At 47.8% G+C, this 20,011-nt stretch overlaps 2 protein-coding genes across 2 annotated transcripts in view; one reads left to right on the forward strand and one right to left on the reverse strand.

Moving 5' to 3' along the window:
* The window catches only part of IGF2BP1 (insulin like growth factor 2 mRNA binding protein 1), a 29,193-nt gene extending 27,718 nt beyond the window's left edge, over positions 1-1,475 (reverse strand). The window contains exons 1-2 of the mRNA XM_049800004.1: positions 1,231-1,475; positions 1-45 (exon numbers count right to left, since the gene is read on the reverse strand). Of these exons, the coding sequence (XP_049655961.1) occupies positions 1-45; positions 1,231-1,405 (220 nt within the window). The 5' untranslated portion in view covers positions 1,406-1,475. The remainder of the gene's footprint in view (positions 46-1,230) is intronic.
* A 13,100-nt stretch (positions 1,476-14,575) lies between these two features.
* GIP (gastric inhibitory polypeptide) lies at positions 14,576-18,612 on the forward strand. Its single transcript, XM_049801103.1, has 4 exons — positions 14,576-14,649; positions 15,735-15,869; positions 16,210-16,341; positions 18,516-18,612. Exons 1-4 carry the CDS (start codon positions 14,576-14,578, stop codon positions 18,610-18,612), a joined length of 438 nt encoding a protein of 145 aa, XP_049657060.1.
* Positions 18,613-20,011: the final 1,399 nt, after the last annotated feature.

The raw sequence follows: 20,011 nt of genomic DNA on the forward strand, positions 1-20,011 counted from the left end.
CTGAATGTTCAATCTCTAGCTGTTTTCCATGAAGCTCCACTTTCCCTAAAAACAAAATGTGTCTGTTTTTTAAAATCTGGGTGGAGTGGTCAGAAAGCTTTGGATAACATACTATCACGTGAAACCTCACAGTTTAATTCAAATTACGACGAACTACGCACAAATACATTTTCCGATTCCTTTACAAGTGCATTTTATTAAATATAAGACTGGCTTCAAATGGGAAGCGGTGGGAGGGAGTGGTGAGTTAGCTGTCTGGACAATGTTCCTTAGGAATATTTAATTCCTTAGTTCATCCTGCTTTGAGCGAAAGAAAATGAGGAATAATATTTGGAGACCCATTCTTCGCCTTTATTTAATTCCACCTTGTTTAATCCCTGCAAGAAGTCCTTCGGGCAGATTGCTCCCCCCCCCCCCCATTAAAAGGCTCAAAAATTGTAACTCCATGGCAGAAATGGATTTCTCTTGGAAAATGGAGTGGGTTTCTTTGCTGCTGGGTTATTATGATGAATTTGGGGGGGTTGGGGGGGGGGCTGAAAGGGGGGGAAGAGGGGAAGAGCCCAGCGGGAGGAGCCCAGCCCGAGAGGGGGAAGGAAAAAAAAAAAAAAAAAGAAAAAAATTTTAAAAATTCAAATATTTTTCAAATTCTCTGCTTCCCGGGGAGCTTTTTTTTTTTTTTTTTTTTTTTTTTTTTTTCCTCTCCCTGCGAGCAGCATGGCGACCTTCGCGCTACTCCACACATCACATGCCCCAGGAAACCCAGTTTCAAATCAAAATGGCCAAAGTCCCAACCCACCCCCCACCCACCCCCACACAACCACGACGGGACCCCCGCACCCAGCCCCGCCGGGCGGCCCCCCGGGTTTAAGAGAGGGGGGGGGGGGGGGCGGAAAGATTTGGGTGGGGGGCAACCCCCAGAGGGGGTGTGGGGCTGTTGTTTCTCTCATTTTCTCCCTCCCCACCACCATGCTGCTGAGGGGGGGGGGTTTGGGGGGGGGGGGGGGCAGGGAGGGAAAGGGGGATTTACCACAGCGCCCGCTGAGGCGAGCCCCGACGGGGCGGGAAAGGGGGTGAAGGGGGGGGGGGGGGTGTGCTGTTTTTAGGGGTGAGGGGGGGGCGTTGAGCGCTGAGATGGGGTGAAGAGGAAGACGAAGGGGGTGCTTAGCCCTCGGGGAAGAGGAAGAGGAGGAAGAAGAAGGGAGAGAAGGCGGAGGGGGTGGGGGGGCTTACCCGAAAAAGTTTCGATGGCTTTCATGGCCCACTGCTCGTCGGGGCAGTCCACAAAGGCATAACCGGACTTGACGAGGAACTGCCCGCTGAAGGAGATCTTGTGGTCGTTGAAGACTTTCTCCAAGTCGGCCGGAGTCACGTTCTCGTTTAGGTTCCCGATGTATAGCTTGTTCATGGTGGCGGTGGTGGTGGTGGTGGTGGTAGTGGGAAGGAGGGGGGGGGAGCGCTGAGGCTCGGAGCGCGGTTCCCGGGGGGGCTCCACCGTGCGCCCGCACCGTCGGGCTCCGGCCGCGCTCTACCACCCCACAACCGGCCCTGGGGGGCTTTTTAGGGTTGATTTTTTTTTTTTTTTTTGCCTTTTTTTTTTTTAAACCCCCCTCTCCTTTTTTTTGTTTTTTTCTTTCCGGCCTTTTCTCGGCGGATTTTTTTTATTATTTTTTTTTCCCCCCCCCTTTGGAAAACGGGAAAAAGGGGGGACGGGGGAATAAAAAAAAAAAAATTGAAAAAAAAAAAAAAAATTGGGGAGGGAAGGAGGGAAAGGGAAGGGGGGGGGGGGGAGTTCTGAGGAGAGGGGGCGGCTCTGGTGGCGCCGGGTAGGGGGGCGGTGGCGCCGGTTTTAGCGGGGGGCCCCCCCCCCCGGTAGTCGGTAAGAGTGGGGCACTGGAAGTGTCACCGGACGCCTCTTAGGGCAGGCGGGCACCGCCTCTAAATAAAACCCGACCTGGAAAAATGAGTGAAAATGTTTGCTGGAGGAAGCCACGTGGTGATGCGGGAGGGCCCGGCCCCCCGGGGGGGAGGGGCCGCGAGAGGAGGAGGAGGAGGAGGAGGAGGAGGAGAGGGGGGGGGGGGGGAAGAAGAAGAAAAAAAAAAAAAAGGGGGGGGGCACTTATTTATTTATTTTCATTTCAGTACTACGGTATTTACCTCAGCGCGCAGCCCGCTTGCTGAGGAGGAGGGTTTATCCCCCCCCCCCCCCACCTTTTATCCCGTGGAGGGAGGGAGGGGGGGGTGGTCCCGTTTGGGGTTTTTTTGGTTTTTTTTTTTTTTTTTTTTTCTCTCCCCCCCCCCCTCCTCTCCGCCCAACCCCGTCCCGTCGGAGGCACTTTCCCATCTGCTGCAGCCCCCCGCCCCCACCGCGCCCCTCCCCCCACCGCGCCCCTCCCCCACCCCCTTTCCCCCCCGGTGCCTCAATGGGGATTTTTTTTTTTTTTTTTTTATCCCTTTTTTTTTTTTTTTTTTTTTGCGCTGGGTGTAAAAAAACTTCAGCATCAAAGAGGGACCGGGAGGTCCCCTGGCGCCAGGGGATTGAGAATTTTGGGGGGGGGGGACACGACACCAACCCGCGTGTGTGTCCCCCCCCCGGGGCTAACCCAGCCCGGTGGGTTGGGGGACCCCCCCCACGGGGGGGGGGGGTGTAAAAAAAGGGGGGGGGGGTATTGTCCCCGGCATTGTTTTAAGCCCTTCATGTGCAGCCCCGTGGAAGCCTTGGGGGAATGCAGGGGGGGGGTCGGCGGGGGGGGGGGGGGCTTCTCCAGCACAAAAGGGCCCCACGGTGGAGGAGGGTCGTTCCCCGACGGGGCCGGACTGGGAAATGGAGGGGGGGGGGCGCCCCGTCGGTAATTCGGCGTGTGCGAAGCAGCCCCCCCCCCCCCTCCTTTTCCCTCCCCGCCTGCCTTTTCTGGAGCTTTTTTATTTTTAGGCTCAAGATGGGTTGAAAATAGCAGCGAGCCCCCCCCCCCCCCCAAAAAAAAAAAAAAAAAAAACACAACCTTCCTGTCTCCCCGACGGGGCGGGCGGGGGGGAGACCCGGGATGCCGGGGGGGGGGGGGGACGGACACACACGGGGACTCAGCCCGGGATGGGTGGGGAGGGGCGGCTTCGTGTGGGGGGGGGGTGGGTGGGTGCTCCCCACCCTTGTGTGTGTGTGTGTGTCCCCCCCCCACGCCAGGTCCCTCCCGCTGCGCTGCAAGTAGAGACACGGTCCGACCCCTCCGCGCCTGTAATTAAATATAACGCTCCTCGGGAAAACTCGCTCCCACCCGCAGGGTGGGGGTGGGGGTCCTCTCTACACCCCCCCCTCCTCCAGGGGAAAAATGAAAAAAAAAAAAAAAAAATAAAATTCCCCAACAGAGAATTTTTTTATTATTATTTTTATTTTTTTTTTTAATTTTTTTTTACCCAGGGAGGCAAAGGCTCGGCTGAAGCTTGCCGGGTGCGGCTCTCCCGCGTAGCTCCGCGCTTTTTGCGCGGGTGCGCAGCCCGTTCCGCGCCTCCCCCCCCCCCCCCCTCTTTTTTTGGGGGTGATCACGCTGCGGGACCCCAGGCTGAGAAAGGGGGTCGGGGGGGTCGGCCGTGCCCCCCCCCAAGCACTGCTGGTAGATTGGGTTGTTCCCTCAGTGCTACACAGCTGTGCTGCTAAATATTTTTTATTAGTAGCTAAATATTTTTTTTTATTATTTTGGGGGTTTTTGGGGTTTGTTTTTTTTTTTTTTTTTTCCTGCCGGTTGAGGAAGAGCCACGCGGAGAATTTGTTAGTAAATAAATAGGATATTAGTCAGGAATCAGAAGTTGTGTAAACCTTTAGAAAGAGATGCACATGCCCGAGGACATTTGTACGTGCTCTGTGCTACAGCCTCCTAGGAAACTCATTAAAAAAGAATAATAAAAATCCTGGGAAATGGTCATTTCAAGCAAAAAGCCTTTAGCTTTCCCTCCTGTAGCCGATCCATTCTGTTATCCCGGGATCTTTGCCTTAAAAACACGTAGATGCTGCTCACCAGGGAAAGTTTGGTTCCCATCCTTCCAGCTGCATTACTTGGCTCTCCTGAAAGTACCAAACCAAATTAGCCAGAGGAGTCTTTGTAGGAGCACTGCTGCGTCCATGTGCGGGTTTTGGAGGTTTCCAGGGTGTAATCCAAGCTCAAAATTCACAGGTGAAAAGAAGAGAGCAATGAAATTGAGAAAGAAATTTCCTGCAGCTCACAAAGTGCACTTCAAGCCTTCCCTGGGTGAAAACTCCAGCGTGCACCTTCCTCCAGTGATACGTGTCACCCACAAACACGGCGAAAAGAAATGATCCACTATCTGCTTCGGATCTATTTCTAATCTTGACCAGAATACTTTTGTTGTTGCTTTTATTGGTTTAGCCAGTACCTTCCCCGTGTAACATAATCCTTTGGAATAATGAAATGAAGGAAACCAACCTAAAAAAAAAAAAAAAAAAAAAAAAAAAAAAAAAAAAGGAAAAAAATCCAAACAAAGAGGGAAGTCTTCAATTTAGATCTGAAACAAGAAAGGCTATCAGTCAACCTCCTTCCCCTCGCTGCAGCATTCCAGATGCAAGGTATTTAGAGAATGCAAAGAGCAGAGACTAAATCATTGATCTGCTGGGGGGTAATAGAGCTGCACCCACCCCTGTGCAGGAGCTGGGGGCAGAGGGCTGCCCCCCCCCCAACCCCAAACTGCCCCTGCCCAGGCTGAGCCAGGGCAAAATCAGTTCTGCAAAATCTCCCCCCAAAGGGAAACACTTCTCCCCTCGCTGATTTAAATGTTACCAGCAACTGCAACAGAAATCCAGTGGGATTGCTGGAGCCAGGGAAGAGCTGAGCAACAGTTTGCACCCGGGCACTGTCACTCCTCTGTGGCCTTTTTCCTTCCCTTCCCCCCCCCCCCCCCCAGGATTTTCTTAAATTGGGTTGTAGTTTTAAAAAGCACTCTGAGGAGTTGATTTTTTTTTTTTTTTTTTTCTCATGGGAGTTTACAAATATTTTCAAATTTTACTGCCCCGCTCTCCCATCAACGTAAAGCTGCCTCCGATTTAATACATAAAATCTGATGTGGGCAAAAGTTGGGGTTTTTCTCAAGATTTCAATCTTTAAATCAGGCAGAAATGGTCTTAATGAATTTTTATAATTTATCTACAAGTTCAAATAGTTATTGGTGCCCCTTAGAAGTTTGGGGAAATTTCTTAAGGGAGAAGGTTGAAGCTGGCTGGTACATAATGCAGCTAAGATTTCACTGAAATGGGGGTTTGATACGAAAGGGTGTAATTACTGCAATCTGCTGAAGCGTTGTTGATCTGAGGCAGAAAATAACTAAAATAGAAATAATTTTTTATGACAGATTAGCAGTAAACAAGAACAGATTATATTCTGTTCTTTTTCTGCCAGTTATTATTTGAATCTTTCTTTAATTTGTTTTTTTGTGTGTGTGTGTGTGTGTTGTTTGTTTTTTTTTGATCTGTGGTGCTATCACTACTATTAGATTTGGACAATATCAAAGATGCACTTAGGAACCCCAAAAACCTTGAAAAAAATCTTCATTTTTGAAAGTTTGAAAATATGTATCACTTGCTATCTAATAAATATGGGCTAAAAGTTTTTGGTAAAATACACAGGTCACAAAGGAAAAAAAATAAGAATTTTGTTTTCATAGAATCTGTTTCAATCAAATCTCAACTAGCAGAAATAATCTGAATATGGAGCAAGCCTGTCCTTAAAACATAGGTGAGAATTCAACAGAATAAGAGGAGCGAGGGCTACAGTTGGGAAATATTTCCTTTTACTTAAGTGGAATCCCAGTTTAAACCACCTTTTGTTCAGTTTTTATTATGTGGAAAATATTCACGACTGGAAAAAGCAGCTCATATCTAAGAAGATCCAGTTGATTAAAGCTCACGTTGATAAATTTGTTAAGAATCAAACTTGCAATGAAATTAACAGTTTGCTTTAAAACAAAGTTGGGGTTTGAAGCAGATTATTAGTAACCCCCTGGTTCTCTGTGCATTTGAAACACCATCTTGGCATTTAAAGGATGTTTTGTTCAAGCTCAGGAGCAGAGGAGCATCCCCAGCCCCAAGGAAGGGGCTGAGCGATGGGAAATGCCCCTCTGCTCCCTGAAGGGTGGGAGCTTCAGAAGCAGCAGTGTTGAAGATGGAAATGGTTAAACCTGCAATTTGCTCGAAGATCTGCCTGTTCCCTAAACATTTCAGTGCTTCAGTTAAAAACAAAGCAAATACTGCAATAAACTCTGGCTTCAAAATCAACTCCCATCCTGAAAAATCCTTTCGTTCTGGTACTAAAGAGCTGGAGTCTCTTTAAAACAAGCCCAACAGAAAACCACAACCAAACAACTATTTGCTTCTCCTCTACATCTGCTGCTTTGCAGTTTTTGGGCTCCCACCAGGGCAGGGTGCTCAGCTCTGCTCAGGGCTGGGGCTGGTTGCGCTTCCCAGGTCTCCTGGAGCAACAACCTGAATTCTCCATTGGGATTTGCGAACACGCAGAGGAACGTCCAGATTGCAACCAAAGCAAACTGCTTTGCACGATTCGTTCCCCCCGCACCCCCACCCCCCACCCCCCCCCCGCACCCCCCAAATGGAAACGGTTCAGTTTGGGGCTTTCTGTCCTTTTCTTTGGGTAAGCGGTAAACTCAAACCGCGAGGAAAGGAAAATGCTTATCGGAAGGAGCCCCGAAACGTTGTTTAGATAGTCCCTTTAATTTTCGACTTTCCCCCCAAATGAATGCACCACCACTTCTTTAGAGCAGACCTTTCTAACCTGTCAATTTAGTTTTTCTTCCTCAAAAATCCCCGCGAGCAGCTGGAGAGATAGCTGGAGCAGCCATTTCTCCTACAGATGGCTGGAGCGGTGGGGGAAAGTTTTGGTCCTGGTACAGCGATAAACTAAACTAACGTAGTTGAGACAGCATCGTGGGGGATGAATCCTGCCGTTGCTGAACTCCCCCTGACCTTATTTCAAGTAGGAGCTGCTCTTTTGAACCCCCCTCCAAACATTTGCAGCACTTACAAAGCACAGATTAAATGTTTTCCTTTCAGTAACTGTAGGTATTTGTATCAGATTTCCTCCAGTCTGAAATAAATGCTTTTATATCAGATTTATGCTCCGCGAGTACAAATTTGGGGGCCCTATAATTTCGAGTCGCCGTTTAAATCCCCCAAAGAACAGCGGGCTCTCCAGCACTCACTGCTTTTCATCCCTCCACTTTTTAAACTCCCTGTAGCAGGAGGCAACGAAAGGCTCAGCCACTAATACCGTTGCATTTATGCCTAATTCTTTATACCCAAAACAAGTGTAACCCGGGAGGTGGGAAGCTGCGCAGCAACGCTTTCTGTTGTGGGTCACTTTAAAAAATATAGGTCATTTCACAATCGAAACCTTGACCCATACCCCACCGCCTGTGCCGGGGCACCCGCACCGCTGGGCTGCCGGAAGGGTGATGTTAGGAGAGCAGCAAGGGCACGAGATAGAAATAATTTCACGTTACTGAACCAGCCACTTGGGCAGGCGCCTTGCCGTGGACCGGGTTGTCTAGTTTCTCGTCCTGCTGGTACATACTTGGGATTTAGCGGGACTGATTATTTCCTCTCCTTTCCTGCAGCTCCACCGCTCTAATCTCCCCAGCTGGTTAGTTCTGGCTCTATCTTTGCTCGAAGGGGGAATAAAGGATGGTTTTCACATTAAGATAGCTGCTGCAAGGTAAAGCGCTAACAGGGTAAAGCACAGGTACTTTGAACGCTGGAGCGAGTCCGGATCATCTCTCCAGCCCCTGGAAGCAGTGACAGCGCTCGCTGCGCAGGGGTAAAAGTTGCAGTTGTGAGATTTTTATATGCAGCTCGGTGGTCCAAATAAATCTTCCCCACACGGACGTTACAGGTGCTGTCGTGGGCTTTTTGTTACAGCACTTCGTGTCCTGGAGGTTGCAACAAGCATTTAAGAGAAAAGAAACGAGCAGAGCACGCAACCAGGAGAAGTCCACGCTCTCTGCGTTTTGTGGTCCCCATTTTTAGTTGTTGTGGGGGTTTCCCCCCCCCCCCCCCCCGGAGAACTAGCCATCAGGAAGGCTCCGAGACAGCCATCCCAGCGAGCTGAATTAGTCAAGAACAACCGCTGGAGCCTTAAAAGGCCCTAGGGTTTGTTTGCAGTTAAAAGGGAGTATTGGCGTTTAAAAACATATCTGGTATTTTGCCATTGTGAAAAAACCTGTTCCATTCCCGCAAGCGCTGGAGGAGGAGGCAGGTCTGAACCCAGAAGAAAGGACAAAGCGGTGTCTGGCGCTCCAAAGATGCCCTATAAATCCACCCAGCCCGTCACTCGCGTCCCCAGCACAGCTCGACGTGAACGCTGGGCAGGGTTAAGCGCAAGGGATGGGATGAGGAGCCAGGCAAAACCCCGCCGCCTTCAGCTGGAGCCAAAGCTGCTTTTGCCGCGTTTTGCCAAGTCTGAGCTCCCTGGCAGAGTCCTGGCACCCGGGATCGGGCGTGCGGTTTCCCCTCCCGACAGCACCAGCCTTCGCTGTAGGAGATATAGAAGATGCCGCGCGGTAGCCAAGGTTGTAAGCGGGACCCCAGGCAGCCCTGGGAAGGGAGGGGAAAGCTGGACACGGGCTGTGGGGTCAGGGTTTGCGGGAAAGAAGCTCATATTTAGCACTTGTGCTCTGCCAAGGTATAACGGGATGAGCGAGAATCGAGCACGTAAGAGTTACCGCCTCTGCGAGACTTCCGCAGACCTCCATTGCTGGTATTCTAGGGAGAGAAATGAGCTCCCGAGAAAAGCTTGGAGCCTCTCTGCCTTTGACAGCAGCAAAGCTGAGTTAAGAACAGAATGGGTCCCGAATCAGGACCGGAGTTTGTACGATACTCCGATGCCTGTGATTTTGGGGAGAGGATGGGGATGAAAAACGTAAAAAAATCCCTCCTTCCTCTCTCTCTGTGATTTGAGGAGCAGAGCAAACGCCAATACTGATCTATCGGAGCCAGATACAATTAGGAATCTCAGATCAGCCTAATGCTTCCACGCAAAATGGGGCAGAAAGTGTTATTTTCACCTGGGACATGCAACACCTGAAATCCGCCTCTGGCAGAGCAGAGGTGCCCTGAGCGGTGCCACACCAAACAGCAGCTGAAGGGCGCTGCTCCAGAGGGAAAAGGAAAATCTTACTCACCCCATCCACTGGCAATAGGAGAGAGGTGTAAACCGTGCCACTGAAGGCGAGATGTTAGAGCTAAACACTAAGAAGTTTCTTGGGAAGTTTGCAGCCTTTCCATTTCTGAAAACTTCTGGGAACGGATCAGACTCGTCCTTTCAGAGAGATTTAAGCAGAGCTGAGGCTGTCTGGGAGCAGGGGAGGGAATGGTTGACCTCTTAAGGTCACTTCAAGCCCTATTTTCCATGATTACAGGGACATCTAATACTTGAAATGCTTTGTAATCAAAGTTGCCCTTGAGATGTTTCGGTGTCTCAAAGCAGAGCAGAAGGACCGTTTCAGTAACGCAGCTGTGATCTTCCCAACACATTCCCGAATTCCTGAAACACCAACTCCTCGAGTCAGGTCTGCTGCGGAGAAGAGCAGAGCTCCCTCACTAAGCACTGTGTGGATGAACCAGGGCAGCCCCAGCTCTCCTGTTTAATTTGCAGGGAGACAAATGCCACGGCTGGGTGAAACCTAAGCTAAAAGAGTCCTCTGTCCCAAGCTGGGACCCAGCTGAAGCTCGTGAAATGACTTGTTTTCTCAGCAAAGGCAGCAGGGCACAGATAACGCTACAAGGGTAGCTGAAGCTAAAGAAGAGCAAGGTGTGCATCGTTAATTAGACCCCCTGTTACCCTCGCAAAAACAGATGCAGGCACTTGGTCCTTCTCTAGGTCAGCACTTCACTCCTCGCCTCTGCACTTCCCAGACCTGAACCGGCACGCAGAGGTTCAGCATTTTAGGCATCGATATCACACAGGCAGAATGAAATGCAGACAGTGCCCACCTGTCCTTGGAAATAACTTCTGCATATCTGGGGTTTTTTCGTTCAAAAGATTGCGACAAATTTTAGAGTGATGCTGCTGTCCAGGCTGCAGCACGAGCAGATGCCCTGAAATAACCAGAACTGCGAACCCTGGGTCAACATTTAATGTTGCCGGATATTTATTTCACTCTATTAACTTTATATCCTACAGAGGCACTTAATGAGAAGAAAACAAATAGGTTGCACTTTGGAGAAACAAGATATCCGAGTTGGCTGGGAGTGAAGTACCCAGAATACATATAATAAAGACACCAGGATAAACTATTCCATTTTATTGATTAGCAACTGTGCTAGGAGTGTAAATTGGTTACTTGTAACTATTATAGCGCACCATTTATTACAGCAGGCACGATGCTCCTGCATGGGTGAAAAGCTTTTGGAGACCCTAGCGTGCTTGTGTGCTGCTAGCTAAAGGACTAAGCCACGTGTTAAGTAGTTCCTGTGAAAGTAGTAATCACTCCCTAATAGCACCGAACTCTTAATCTACCCTAACAACGTCCTCCCGAGCCTTTACCTTAATGCAATATAGACGCAACACTTTTTGCTGGAGAGGCTGGTTGTGCCAGGGAGTTGTACAACTACAGAGCAGCAAGAGCTCGTTTCTGCCAGTAATCAAAGCTAGATGCAGTTCATTCTGCGCTCTGTGATCTCCTGGCACAGGAATACAGGTAGCAGTTGGAACCAGCCTGTATCTGACAGCGTATCCCAGCAGCACTCCTCAGAAGAGCAGAAAAGCCACTTTTTAGAAAGGAACTGCAAAACGGATAGCCTTTACGTGGAGACATGTACCTCGTCACGCTGGATTTCTGCACGTGTTTGGGACAAGATACACTGGGGGCACTGTGCCAGCACAGCGAAACCCTCTCCCACGCCGAAACCACCGACACTTCAATTTTGCCATTATTACTGCAATTCCACTAAAGGCTGCTTCTTGCTCAGCTCTGTCAACCAGAAATCCTACCTCGTTCCCACACAAATCCCTGATGTAGCTGAGCCAGCACAAACCTGGGAGAATACACGCAGACACACACATCCCACCTACATCCAGGTGTGCAGGGTTACTGCTCCGAGCAGCTCAGCTAAACTCCACAAAACAAAAAACAAACCAAAAAAAAAAAAAAAAGGCTGGCAGACCTGAGGGGAAGGTTGTAACTTGGATAACCTTCTGCAAAAGTTCAGGCTGCTCGGGGGAACCGAGTCACGGACGGGACTACGCTCTGCAAGCCAGCACAGTCAGCCACGGCGTGGCTTCGTTTTGGTAACGATGTGAGCTGAGCTCAGCTTGTGGGTTAGGCTAGCACAAACGCAATCCTGCTCTGCTTCTTCAACAGATTGAAGCTGGGTGTGACGGGGATCCTTGAGCAGCGGGTACACACCTAGTAGCAGCCCCTAAACAGGATTTACGTGTTAAAACGTAATGAATCCAGTTCTCCCAGAGAGGCTCAGGGGAAGCGGGGCAGGTCAGCCACCAGCGAGAAGGAATATCTTACCGGGCACGCAGAGCTGACGAGAAGTGGCTTTACCCCTTGTACTCTGATGGCACAATTAACATCTGCAGCACATCTGCTCTCCTGGATCCAGCTGTGCAAGGGCAGGGCGAGGTGGTGGCCTCACTGACCCACGTCCCCAGCAGCTGTAGAGCCACAGGGAAACACTCCATCACTCAGGACAGAAAAAGCCCCACTGGGTGCTCAGGTCCAGCTGCTACCCCTCACCCTACATAGGCGGCTGCTGTGCCAACACCCTCCACCTCGTTAACCAATGCTGCCTCACCATTTCCTACTAGTTTCCCGTCTGCCACTCTCCATCCCGAGTTTTCTCCTCTTAGAGTGCACGTTTTGGGGGACAGGTGCTGGTTTTGGTATTTGGAGTTTGCTCAAGGGGGTTGCAGACCACAGTTGGGATGCTCAGACTTGAGGGTGATGAAAACAACGGTGATGGGAGCTATTGATTTTAGCAAAGTTATTCCTCCTGTAAGAAACAGAAGGAGTAGATTGGATCTCTCTAAGATAGCACTTACACTTGGCAAAAGAAAAGATAGAAATTAAGGAAGTTTTAACCGTGGGATATGTGGAATTAAGCTTTAGACCAATGCCATACGTATTATGCCCGCAATCCGTGTTCATTCTTGATTTTGTGATACAGTAATGTTTAATTGCCATTAATGTAAACATATTTTAAAAGGTTATTTTCCTGCTCCGTAGGTCAATGGACCTAATGAAGCAGCTCTAAGTGGGTTTGAATTGCTTCGATTAGGTGCTTGATTTCCTGTTTACCTCATGGAAGTGGGTTTGGTCCCGCACAGCTAACGTATATAAAAGCCCTGAAGGGTCTCTCCTCAGCACCAGAACGAGCTGAAATCCTCCGGGCAGCTTCAGAGAAGGAGAAAGGTAAGAAGCTCTATGTCAGTCTCTCTTTTTAACTATTTTTACTCTTTTTTTTTTTTTTTTTTTTTCTCCCCTAAGATAACAGTGGGAGTGAACAGTGTTTGAGAGTTCCAGGCAGGAGCTGTAGCAGAGCAGGAACAGCCTGGACCTTTGGCTGAGTTTTTCTCAAAGTGGTACAAAACCGGCCGTTTTCTCGGTAGCTTTGGCAGAAAAGACCTGCGGCAGCGTACGGGTTGGGTTGTGAAGGGAAAGACCGTTGTTTCAGAGGAGGATTCGGTACTTGGCAAATATCAGGATGGGATCTGCACCTACACAGTGAAATGAGGAGAAATTGGTTCTTAGCTGCTTTTGGGGACCTCCCAGCTAGGGATACAACCCTATATTATCCTTCTAATGCTTTTTCCAAAGCAGACAGTATTGCACAGGGGACTGAAAACCTTCATGTTGCAAAGATCTCACCAGTTGCTTCTCCTTTTGTAAAGAAGTCAAATCATAGGATCAAAACAATGTAGGGATCACAGCAAACTCCGTGCCAGGTGCGACTACTCCAGTTCAGTGTCACACAGGCAAAGCGGTCTTGTATTAACTCAAAATGTTTTTTCAACAGTCTCTGAAAATGTGGACTGCTTTTCTCCCCTGTTTGGGTAAATTCTGCAGAGAAGGAGTACTGCCCTTTCTTAAAATTAAGGCTACAATGCCTTTCCTCTCGTAGCGTCGCAAAAAATTACCCTAAGCAAAACAATATTCTTGCACAATTTAGCTGTTTTCAGATCCATCATCATACCCACAGTTGTATCACCAATATATGAAATGAAAAGCAAATAAGAGGGAAAACTTCAGTTATTTAATCATGACGGTTTTTTCTGTTCTTATTTAAAATACTCTTCAGCATTTTGTATAATGGAATTTACTTCTGCTGTTAACACTCTGTAACTATTTGTCTTTTATTGCTTTCGGTCTAAGTATTTTAGGGATTTTGCCAGTGTTCAGAATATTACACCTTTGCTTTTAAGAGCATTCCTCAGAACTTGATGTATCTGAGGTAATGTAACACATTTAGTATTTTTTCTCACTTAATAGGAAGGGCTGAAAACATTTGTAAAAGATGTGACAATTTTCCAGAAATAAAACCCACCACAATTACGAACAACATCCAAACTTGCAAATTCTTGCTCTCTCTAAAACAATAATTGGGCTGTTGTAAGAGTACAAGTAACTACTTAGAGGAGTAAAGTTCTATCAATGTATAAATAAATTTTTGAAGGATGTGATACCTGAGTCCTGATCTAGACCTTTTCTTACTGTGTTATTCTTGTTAACAGCAGCTCTCCATTGTAATGCAGTTTCCAGAAATAGCTATAACAAAGAGTGAGATGAGGGACAACAAAATATATCTCTGAGCCACGATCAAAACCATTTTTGTACGGAGTTTGCAGAGCTGGAATAGTAATTAAAAGAGCTCAAATGTCCGAGGGCTATTGAGCTGAACTGTGGACGTGAGCACTAGGAACAGCTTGAAAGTAATAAATCTTGGAATCCGATCCTGTCACTGTCCATGGGATATTTTTCATAACTGATATTCACTGAGTCTGGCTCCAGTCCCTACATAAGGCATTATCCATCCCAACAGAAAAACTCCCAGAAATTAGATCAGGCTCCTAAACCCTGCAGAACCGCAGTGTGGGATAAGCAGGATGCCATTGCTACTGAATTGCCTGATCCAATGTACGTTGCCGTTCACATCCTCAAGATTGAATCGACCCTTAAAGCACAATGAGGTACCCACAGGGTCAGCTTGTAAACATGGAGGAAGACAAAGCCCTTGCCTCCGGGAATGCGCGACCCACAATGAATTTGATGGTTACAATAAAAGTATAGGGTACCAACATTAAAAGACACCACGGTGGGAAAGAGTATTGGCATTGAAAAAGTAATTTAACTGGGAACGGCAGAAGAGGGCTTTGTAGGATGGAGAAGGCTGCTCGAAGCACAAGGACTGAAGAAACGCATTTACAAGCACAGGCACGTGCCCAACCACCGCACACCTCGCTGGGTTCGCTGTCCTGTCACTCATGTGTCCCATGTGTTATAGGGGACGGACATCTGGATTGCCCTCTGCTCTCGAAGAGAGAAACAAGCCAAGAAAATGATGTCTTTCAAAGTTCTCTCTCTGCTCCTCGCTTCTCTGGGCTTTGTTTTGATGGAAGAAAACGTCTCAGGGTAAGTGTTTTGGAAAGCTCACGGTGTATTTTGAGCCTTTTCCAGCTCCCCACTGGAGGGAAATGGACTTTTTCCATTGGCATCTCGGTAAGTGGGTGAGAACATGAGTCCTGAGGTAGATCTCAGATAATAGAGACACCCAGGCGTACAGAGATGAGCAAATGATAAGAGAGAGATCAAACTAAAGCCCTGAGCCTTTGAGCCAGAGCCAGGAACTCCCAAGTTTTCCCTACAAACTTCATGGCTCTGGGTTAGGAGGAACAAGCTGGAAGTCAACCAGGAAGAGAAAAAGGTTGGCTGAGAACTAGAAACGAGATGTAATCATCTCACACGAATGAGGCTAGGGGGCATCCGGTATTTGGAAGCTTCTGAAAATATGACCAGTTACATCAAGCAGGTATATAATAAAGACTTTCCCTCTCTTTCCCTGACTCCTGCTACAAAATTTCCAACTACCACCCGAGAAGACCCAAAGGAACCCTTATTAGAGCAGTAGGAGTTGCTGCAATCCCAGATAGCAGTACTAAAAAAGGTTCAGCCTTGAAATCCTTTGCTAACTTAGGCAGCCACCAACTATGTCTACACAGTCAGATCAGCACTGGGCTCCAGGTCAGCCCTTGTCTCCTGCCGTCCACCCCTGAGTCTCTCGAGGACACAGGAGAAGGTTCCCTTGGCCCTAGATGTGCAGCTCGCTGGAGGAGGGAGCCCGAGCTCACTCGGTGCCTTAGCTGGGAGCCAAAGTCCGTGTGAATCGGGCTACGGCAGGGAAAACGACATGACTCCAGACTATCAGCAAAGATCCTGAGCTCACCTCCTCCCGAGTTCTCAAATCGGAATTGTGCTAGTAGCCAGCAAAACGGATGAGGAGCCTGCTAGCCCCTTCTGTGGCCATCTCCTCGCTCCACAGTGCAGGAACGGTCACCTGTACCAAGAGACGTTAAAAGTGACCACAAAACCCTTGCTGACTGTAGGGACCGCATGGGCCACCGCGTCCAACCCAAGCAAAAATCTGCACGGCGTGTGCTGCTCCTGGTCTGTGCAGCACTCGCTCTGTCTCTGTGCTCTTACCCCAGCGTAAGCATAAGGACTCCCAGTGCCAGACCAGTGCAAAGACGCTACTCTGAGGCCACCCTGGCAAGCGATTACAGCCGCACGATGGATAACATGCTGAAGAAGAACTTTGTGGAATGGTTGCTAGCCAGACGGGAGAAGAAAAGCGAGTAAGTGTGTAGACTTTCAATGCTCCTACGATCCAAACTTACAGCTGTCGTCAGCCAACTGATGGCTACAGAAGAATGCAGAGCCGAGGTTATTTTTCTTGGCCTGCAGCAGCGATTCTCTAGGGAGTTGGTTTTCTTTTTTTCTTTTATTTTCCTAAGTCCTAGAAATGTTTCTGGTCTGTCGGCACACAGCACAACTATCCCTCTCCCTGTCCAAGACCGCCTTCTTCTCTGGCTGCTGGTAGATGTAGTGGGAGGGAGCTGGGGTTTGTGGAAAAGCAGCATTTTGGCACCCTCTTGTGGCATCTCGGGCTGGTACCTTCCCATTTCGCCTTTCCAGCAACATCATTGAGCCATACAAGAGGGAAGCTGAGCCCCAGGTATCGGCTGCGAACGGCCAAAGATTGGACCTGGGCACCCAGGAAGCCAAAGACTTCTTCACCTGGCTTCTAAAAGCCAAGAAAAAGCAGAGGTGAGATGGGAGAATAGAAGGCCTGGTGGCAGGGAGGGATGAAGTCCCCAAGTGTTTAACTTTCAAAGGAGTATTTGGGGGCAGGAATCTATGGTAACGGCTTCACATAGGAAAACAAGAGGACTTTCATTTCAAAAGGAAATTCCACATTTTGCAATTCTGTCTCATGAGCAAGGAAAAGAACAAAGACAAAACCAGCCTCTCTCATTTTGAAATTTCTCACGAAATACAAATTTCAAAAATATAGACGATTGGGGTCTTTTTTGGTTTTGCAAATGTCAGCACAGCCTCATCAAAACCCAGCGCTTTGATAAGGTCAAAGCACGGGCTTTTGGCAGGGCTGAAGTGCATCCGTTCCTCTAACATCCCACCATCACCATACAGGAGAAGTCGAAATGCTTTGACCTAATCAAAACAAAGCCCTCTCAAAAGAAAACTCTCCAGCGAAAATGAGATTAAATTGATACATTTCTGCAAAACATTTTGATTTGATCCAATCAACCCACACGGAGGAGGAAAGAAAAAATCCCACTCATTCACACTCTCAGCATGTTGACCGGTTCATTTTTAAAAAAGGAAACAAAACGGTTCTTTCCTTGTATCACTGCTACAAGCTCTTATTATGAAAAGCCTGTCATCTAAACGTGAAACCATGCAGGAGAGATGCCTGCCTGACCCAGGAGGAATTTCCCAGTTTGTTTCTGATCTGAGTGTCCCCAGTAAAGGGCACAGATTTTTTTTTTTTTTTTTTTTTTTTTTTTTTTTTTTTTTTTTTTTTTTTAGATGAAATCGTCTTAAAATTCTCTCGATCACGGTAACGATGGCGATAGGAGCTCGCCCAGAACAGGTACCTCTGGGCAAGGTAACCGAGTCCATATGGAGCTCTCTGTTGCTGCAGCTCATGCCTTCGTTTCCCAAGCCATCTGGCTGAGAGCACGCTTGTGTATCTCAGCGCTGCGCAGCTTTGTGCTGTGTCAGCACATCCACAGCCTGTCAATAGCCTGTTTCACCTCCCCCAATCTTAGCTTATGTCACAAATGTTCAAAAAGCAAATTAGACGCATGAGTCCAAAGAAAAATCTGTTCTCGGGCACTTTCTATATTTAAAAAAAGAAAAAAAACCTCACCAACAAATGAATGAAGGATACATTTTCTTTCTTTAATATGAAGGGGATTTTACGAAACCTAACAGGTTGCTACTGCTTAGTCCTAAAATGGTGGCAAGAAGGGAAAAAAGCACTTACCGCACACAGCCCGTATCCCTCAGGCACAATCCTAGTGTCTTCTGGCAAAAAAATGGAATTTCTAACTACAGGGAGTCATGGGACAGTCACCCAGAACAAGAATCTGGGGGGCATTTGTTGTCTTTTACAGCCTTTGCATGAAAACTGCTTTAGAAACCAGGGTGCGGGGGATGACCCGTGGTGGGAGAAATGAGCACAGTTATGGTTCACAGAGGTGTCTCAGGCCAAGCACTCGGAAAATCAGACACCGAGAATTGCTAGTCATACTGAAAATACAAAATCAAAGAAACGAGGGCTTTGAGGGATCTCAAGAGGTCATTTAGTCTGACCTCTGCTCCAAAGCAGGATCAATGCACCCTAAACTGTTCCTGACAGATGTTTGTCTAACCTGTTCTGGGGGTGGGGGTGGAGGGGGGAAGGGAAACCTTTGATGCTAGAGATTAATCAGCTTGATTAACTTCATTTCTAAAAAAATTGTTTTCTAGTGTCTCCCTTAATCGCCTTAATTGCAAATAAAAAATGCGACTTGCAGGGGAAAGTCCTTCTTGGAAACAAAGACTTTCCTTTGTGAGTTTGGAGCGTAGATGCTGTTTCACCCACGCTCTGCCTTTGTTTTGATGCCTGCTGGGTCTAGGAGGAGGTGGGGTGCAGGGGGGTCACGCGACCATTCCTTCTCGCCCCCCAAGGCTGACAGACATGTTCACTGCTGGGCAGCTCAAACATGCTAAGATCAAGGCGCTGTTGTGTGCAGGGAGCTCACCATGTCAAAAAGAGGTTAAAGCTTTTTTTGTGGGTTTATCCAAGTCAAAGATATTAGAAGGAAAATAAAACTCCCCTGTGAACTTGAGGGGATTGGGATACGAGGCTGTTATATGCTGCATCTGGATTGTTGCCTCTTCTCTGTCTTTATGGCATGGCACATTTCTTGCAGTTTTACTTCTCTGGAAAGTTCAGAAGGTTTGAAGGATGTTTTGACCCCGGAGTTTCTGACATGGCTGATGTCAACTGATCTCTGCAGACCAACGTGAGTGGCTGTTCTACCTTTTCCTGTTGTTACAAGCATCCCTACAGATCCTTTAGCAGCCCTTGTCCCCGAACGTACTTGCTGCAGTGCTCAGTCCATGAATTTAGGATTTCTTTAGATAACCACTGAGAGCTTAGATGGCACAGCTCAGCTGGATTTGACTGGAGAGTTGAGAGCTCTGGCCAGAGTTTGTTTTGGTTCTGCAAAAGTATCTTCAGATCACTGATACAACAAAGATGGGGGAAGACAAATTTCAGAAAAATCACTGTCTAGAGAAGGGAGGTTAGTAAATCCTTCTCCCCTCTTTTTAATAAGAAAAGGAGGTGTTCATCAGACCACTTACAGGAAATAATTTTTCTGTGCATTGTACACTGCTATGAAAGGCATTCAGAGAAAACAAGAAACTGGGGTGGAAAAGGTGCAGGGGAGGGCCCCGGGCAGCTCAAAGGAATGGCAAGCCCATCCTATGCTTAGTTGAGTAAAATGAAGGCTGAGAGAGACAAAGTCACCATCTATTAAAAAAACAGAGCGAGAAAAGAGCTGTTTATGCTAATGGCAAAAGTTGGCACAAGAACAAAAAGGGATGAACTGGCCATGAATAAATGTAGGTTGGAAATAAGAGGCAGCTCTGTGCTACAGACAATTCCGTGCAGCTTGGTCAGACAATGTGAGCTGAGTGGCCAGCCAGCAGGCCAGAGAAAACAAATAACTGTTGAGCTCATACTGCAGCCTTTCCTGCAGAGAAACACTTATTTGTATCTCTCTCCTCTAACCAGTTGCTGGTTTTTCTCAAAACTTGTAGGTACTTACTATTAGATACTAACTTTGAAACACGTCTTGCTATCAAAATGGATTTGCAAGATATCAGAGGGGGCTGGTGGGTAGAGAAGGCAATAATTTATGCCTCGTTTCCTATAGGAATCAAATGAAAATGGGTTAAGTGCAGTACCACAGGAATTCATGTTTTTCTCTCCCACTTCTGCTTTGTTAGGACTATGTAACTCCAGGACCCTCCCAAGGAGCTCTCTCTTCATCCTACCAAGACACGTGAGAAGGAGGAAGACGTCTTATTTTCTCTCTGTTCTGTGCATATTGTCTATTTTGCTAATGCAAGCAATAAACAGTTTACTCTGAAGCTGAAATAAGATTCAGATAATACCCGATTTGGGGATGGGCTATAAAACACTACTAAATTGCTAAAAAATAAGCGTCCTTCCAAACAAGGCTCACAAGGGTCACAACGCACCTTGCGAGTGTCAGTGAATCCGCCTACAGCTGACTGAACCACACCACGGAATGCTCCCCGTTAGCAGGTTTTTGGGGTGGTTTAGGACCTGCCGCTGGGCCGTGACTCCAAAACCGATGTTGTTGGTGTCGGCGGGTGGTGAAGTTCAGCCTGGGCT

Source organism: Accipiter gentilis, chromosome 5 (genome assembly GCF_929443795.1).
Source record: "Accipiter gentilis chromosome 5, bAccGen1.1, whole genome shotgun sequence".
Taxonomy (NCBI): Eukaryota; Metazoa; Chordata; class Aves; order Accipitriformes; family Accipitridae; genus Astur; species Astur gentilis.